Source organism: Capsicum annuum, chromosome 9 (assembly GCF_002878395.1).
Source record: "Capsicum annuum cultivar UCD-10X-F1 chromosome 9, UCD10Xv1.1, whole genome shotgun sequence".
In the NCBI taxonomy this organism is placed as follows: domain Eukaryota; kingdom Viridiplantae; phylum Streptophyta; class Magnoliopsida; order Solanales; family Solanaceae; genus Capsicum; species Capsicum annuum.
In genome coordinates, this window is record NC_061119.1 from 21,821,043 (window position 1) to 21,827,042 (window position 6,000).

At 35.1% G+C, this 6,000-nt stretch overlaps 1 protein-coding gene across 2 annotated transcripts in view; it reads left to right on the top strand.

Annotated features, from left to right (window-relative positions):
* Nucleotides 1-991: 991 nt before the first annotated feature.
* LOC107842955 (short-chain dehydrogenase TIC 32 B, chloroplastic) overlaps nt 992-6,000 on the top strand; it is a 5,648-nt gene continuing 639 nt past the window's right edge. Inside the window, exons 1-8 of one of the 2 annotated variants that reach the window (XM_016687037.2) lie at nt 992-1,017; nt 1,353-1,473; nt 4,367-4,598; nt 4,686-4,765; nt 4,843-4,996; nt 5,087-5,165; nt 5,464-5,548; nt 5,636-5,682. In XM_016687037.2, the coding sequence (XP_016542523.1) occupies nt 1,362-1,473; nt 4,367-4,598; nt 4,686-4,765; nt 4,843-4,996; nt 5,087-5,165; nt 5,464-5,548; nt 5,636-5,682 (789 nt within the window). In that variant the 5' untranslated portion in view covers nt 992-1,017; nt 1,353-1,361. Of the gene's footprint in view, nt 1,076-1,352; nt 1,474-4,366; nt 4,599-4,685; nt 4,766-4,842; nt 4,997-5,086; nt 5,166-5,463; nt 5,549-5,635; nt 5,683-6,000 lie in introns of both variants that reach the window. The other variant, XM_016687036.2, reaches the window with a different exon arrangement.

Here is a 6,000-nt window from a genome sequence, read left to right on the forward strand (position 1 = left end):
TTAACATTTACTCGTAAAAGTAACAAATTTCAAACTAAATTTCAAATTAGTTACTCAAAAGATGTGTTTGGCGTTGCTAGCTTTTACTCAAAATGCTTATGTTAAAATGATTTAATAAATATTTTCTCTAATCTAAAATTAATGAATCTTTGAATGTGGCACACATCTTCAAAAAATTATTGAATGACACAATTAAATAATAATTTATCAATAATAAGTATCATTTTACTTTTTTCAAACTTATTCTAAAAATAATAATATTATTCATCAAAACTAAATTTAGAAAAATGACTTCATTTCGAATGATTAAACAAGTGTTAAAAGGAATTCATTTATTTTGAAAAAGAATTTGCATGTAGTAAATTCAACTCAATTATTAGTACATCAACATTTGCTAGCTTAAAGTTAAAATTCTAGCTCCTTCTCCGAGTAAACATCAGATCAAGATCAAGCTGTCCCTCATCCCAAACAACAATAACAAAATGAAATTTAAAACTTTTAAAACACTAATGAAAAGGTGAAATTTAGAACTTTTAAAACACTAATGAAGTAATTAGCAAAAGATTGATTTTTTGGTTTTTCCGTTTCACTGCTTTGCAAAAAAATAAAAATAAAAATAAAGAAGAAAAGAATGTTATATAATTAAAAAATGCTAACATTTTACATGTGGATGATAATGTGGTATAGTCATGTGATTTTTTTATCTAGGTGGCATGTTTGGTGAAATTTCGTTAAATGAAGAATATTTTTGAGTCAAATATTTAACAGAGGGGTATTGTTGAGCCATTTCAGGAGTATTCTTGATCTTTTTCTGAATTCCGTTAGAGGGAGGGGTATTTTTGAGCTAAATATTTAACGGAAGAGTATTTTGAGCCAAAAATCTAACGAGATACATTTTTGAACTATTTTATATAATTCAGGGTATTTTTGATCTTTTTCCGTTTAATATATAGATGATGATTTACCTAGAAAAAGGTAACAACTGGTTGGGATGAAAACTCATAAAAATGTAACAGTGTAAGTGTGGCTTTGATCACTAGAGAGAAAGGATGATGGAGACAAATTAATAGTTTAGGTGCTTGTTTAATGAATTGTAATGATGCTTTGCAAGTGGGAGAAAAAAATTATTAAACAATAAATAAGATAATCTTGTTTTTCTTTTTTTAATAATAGCTTATAGTTGTCTCTTTTTGACCATTCAAGTGTTGTGTTAATAAAATATTTTTCTTCTGCAAACAAATGTTTATATTTCAACCAAGATTGGTTTCTGCTTTCTCAGTTTATTAAGCATCAGTAAATAGCAGAGTCCTCTTATTTGCTTGTGTTTCAATTAACTGTGTGTCATATTTTAGGGTGTAAAGATGTTGAGGATGGTAACGGGTAGACCCGGTCCAAGTGGATTTGGATCAGCTACCACTGCTGAACAAGTTACTGATGGCATTGATGGCTCCAATCTTACTGCTATTGTTACAGGTTTGATTATTTAGTCTCATTCATATATACTTGATTGATGAATAAATCAGTCGGAAACAGCATCTCTACCTTCCAAGTTACGAGTAAGGTCTATAGTGAATAAATCTGTCGGATATCTCTACCTTCCAAGTTAGGATTAAGGTCTATAGTGAATAAATCTGTCGGAAACAACATCTCTACCTTTCAAGTTAGGCATAAGGTCTATAGTGGATAAATCTGTCGGAAACAGTATCTCTACCTTCCAAGTTAGGAGTGAGGTCTCTAGTGAATAAATCTGTCGGAAACAGTATCTCTACCTTCCAAGTTAGGAGTAAGGTCTATAGTGGATAAATCTATCGGAAACAACATCTCTACCTTCCAGACTAGGAGTAAGGTCTATAGTGGATAAATCTGTCGGAAACAGCATCTCCGGAAACAACATCTCTACCTTCCAAGATAGGAGTAAGGTCTATAGTGGATAAATCTGTCGGAAACAGTATCTCGATCTTCCAAGCTAGGAGTAAGTTCTATGGTGAATAAATCTGTTGGAAACAATATCTCAATCTTCCAAGCTAGGAGTAAGGTCTGTAGTGAACAGTTGCGGAGCCAGGATTTTCATTGAGGGGTTCAGAAGTAAACATACAGACTAGTCGAAGGGGGTTTAACATCTACTATATATACATAAAAATATTTTTGATCGTGTAAAAATAATATAAAAATAGTATAATTTTCCATCAAAGGGGGTTCGGATGATTACAAGGTGGATCCGCCACTGGTAGTGAATAAATCTGTCGGAAACAGTATCTCTACCTTCCAAGTTAGGAGTGAGGTCTGTGGTGAATAAATCTGTCGGAAACCACATCTTGACCTTCCAAGTTATGAGTAATGTCTATAGTAGATAAATCTGTCGGAAACAAGATCTCTACCTTCCAAGTTAGGACTAAGGTCTATAGTGGATAAATCTGTCAGAAAATCTCTAACTTCCAAGTTAGAGTAAGGTCTATGGTGAATAAATCTGTCGGAAACAACATCTCTACCTTCCAGGAACTAAGATCTATAGTGGATAAATCTGTCGGAAACAACATCTCTACCTTCCAAGTTAGGAGGTCTATAGTGGATAAATATGTCGGAAATAACATCTCTAACTTCCAAGTTAGAGTAAGGTCTATAGTGAATAAATTTGTCGGAAACAACATCTCTACCTTCGAGGAACTAAGGTCTATTGTGGATAAATCTGTCGGGAAAAACATCTCTACCTTCCAAGTTAGGAGTAAGGTTTATAGTGAATAAATCTGTCGGAAACAGTTTCTCTACCTTCCAAGTTAGAAGTAAGCTATGTGTACACACTACCTTCTCCAGACTCCACTTGTGGAATTACACTGGATATATTGTTGGTGTAGAGTGAATATTTTGATATCATGATATGACATTTGAATTAAACTGATGGATTTGGTTTATATATGCAGACACTGTAGATGACTTGCTTATTATGAGTAAGTTACATGCAATTGTCCTGTAGGTGACCTAATTGTGAGTTCCTTTTTAGTTACAGAGTCCACATGCACACCTCAAGCACACGAATAGAACCATGTTTGCATAGTTTATTCATTCAACTATCGAAACTCCCTTGTCCAATTAATTCAGAAATTAGAATCTAGCCAAACTCTCTACTAAAAGACTCCATTTCCGGTCTTAAATTTGACATAGCTGGTTGAAGGCCGAAGAGATTCCAACAATACAACCATATACCTCCGATACCTTGATAGGTGTTTGTGTTCATAGCTGGTCTTTGACTCTGTGATCACCTTGCTCACCGGAATAATGGAAGAATTTCTATAGTTTATTGAATTAGTTTAACTTATTTACAATGTCAATGTACATAAAGAAATTTAGAAATTTTTACACTGTCAGGTCAGTCAATATATTTATAGGTAAGCCTCCTTAAAGTGTGAGATCTACAATCTTGAAAATAAGGCTTATGTTACCTTCTATATAACACCACAAAGGTGACCTGATGGTCCAGAGTACCTTACGTACAACAGGGGAAATGGTGGTATTCCCAATATGGTAGTTTTGGAATCGGAGGAAGTAGCTGAAGATAGGTTGAAATTGTAAGTTCATGAGAAGATTGAGCTGAGATGAGGCAAGCTCGATCTTTTAGAGAAAACAGTAACACAAATTTCGGTCACTTGGGGATGGAAAGACAAGGAAATACTTGTATAAAAAGTTAGCAGTTAAGTGATGAATATGTGCTATGTTGCTCGAACTCTTTAAAATATTTGCCAGGTGCATGTCAGATCCTTCAAAAGCAATACATTTTTGAAGGATCTGACAGGGCTGCACCAACATTATTGGAGAGTCCGAGCAACATAGAATATGTGTATGGGAGACACTTTCTTGCATTCGTTAGTTTGTGTAAACACAAGGTCCGGGTAAATCTTTGCTGGTGCTTAAGGACTTTTTAAAAGAAAATCGTATTTCCTTTCGTTCCGTTTATCACAGGGAAACTGGTTTATCACAGACAATCCAGTGTGGTTCATTATCTAAGGGATTGCATAGTGGAACTCTGAACATTTTAAACTCAGAGAATCCAGTTTCTCTTTGTTCTGAAAAGGAAAATTTGGCAATCTGATGCTAAGTACTTTTAAATCACATGGTAATTCACTTAACCATGTTACCTTACGTGGTTAAAAAGGTAGTTCGGTGCACAAAGAATTCCATGTTCACTCAGGATACCACACTCCAGGCGGTATGATGTGTGATGTGTGTAGTATACCCTGGTGCGAACATCAGTGGTGGATTCCAAGGCTCAAAGTCACACAGAGAAAACTATAACTTTGTTCGACGGCTCCTGTTCTTGCTGTTTCGTTGTTAAGTATTCAACCTTTTTATGATAATGCATTTGTGATTACAGGAGGTGCAAGCGGAATTGGTTTGGAGACAGCAAGAGTTTTAGCAATGAGGAATGTCCATGTCATTATTGCAGCACGAAATATGGAGGCTGCGAAGGAGGCAAAACAGTGTATTCTCGAGAACAATAAAGATGCTCGCATCGATATTGAGAAACTTGACCTGAACTCAATTAGATCTGTCAAGGCATTTGCTGATAATTTCAAAGAACTTAACCTTCCCCTCAATATTCTAATGTAATTACTCTCGACATTTCTTAAGTGTGCCTTTCGATTGAGTTTTACTAATACCATATGTTTGCTTAATGAGAATACGCAAAACAGAAACAATGCAGGTGTCATGTTCTGTCCGTATCAGCTTTCGGAAGATGGCATAGAGGTGCAATTTGCGACAAATCATCTAGGTACCTATGCATGTTCAACTCAAAAATGCACATTTTGTAGCTGATTTAACTCTCAAACCATTATCTTTGATTTTCAGGTCCCTTCCACTTGACTAACCTTCTTATCGACAAAATGAAGGAAACAGCAAAAGTTACTGGTACTCAGGGTAGAATTGTGAACTTGTCATCAATGGCTCACTATCTCACTTATAAAGAAGGAATACGATTCGACAAAATCAATGACAAGAACAGGTACACTGCAAACTATTGAACTTTGGTCTACTTTACTAAATCATAACTACTCGTTTTAGTTTTCATCCATCTATTGTTTCTTTGAACCAGTTATCAGGACAAACTAGCATATGGTCAGGCCAAATTAGCGACCATATTACACGCCAATGAGCTTTCTCGCCGACTGCAGGTAATTCGCAAAATTTTTGCATCTTTGAAGGAATCAGTAGGACATTGGGAGTAGGAAGCTATTTCTATATATCAAAATAAGATCACTCTCTTAGTTTGATAGTCTTTTCTAGTTCATGACGTAAAGTTGTTGAATTGTGTGAACTGTCTCATTTACAAGCTTAAACTGTTAGATATTAGGCGTTCTTGTTATTTTCTATTAGTCATCGATATGGTCCTTCACATGCTATGGAAATTCTTTAACGATAGGTCGTTGTGAGATTCAAAATTTAAAAGTGTTATCTTCTCATCAAATGCAGGAAGAGGGAGCAAATATAACTGTCAACTCACTGCATCCAGGTTTAATAATGACACCCCTCATGAGACATTCTTCTCTTTTATCGAGTAAGTATTCTATATTACTTTCTCACAAAACATCAGTTGAGATTCTCATTTTTTATGAGTTCTAATCACTTGGATTCTCTTTGACAGAATTTCTAAAGGTTTTCGCTCCTTTCATTTGGAAGAATGTCCCTCAGGTAATATCCCCGCCCCCTTACCTTTCTCCACTTAAATAATGGGGATTTTATCTACAATAGAATTCGAAGGTATATAGAGGCAGATGCATGCACATTGCGGCATTGGGTTCATCTGAACCTAGTACTTTCAACGTGAGCATAAATATGTGTAAAAATCCACTAATATTGCAACAAATAGTATATCTGAGCCCATAAATTCAAGTATACAATGATTTGATGCTAAAAAGCTTTAAGTTTGAACACTGGATCCGTCTTTGAACCCGTGACCTGCTGCTAATTCACACATTACGTTGTCGCTCTCTTTTTCTGCTCCCCCCC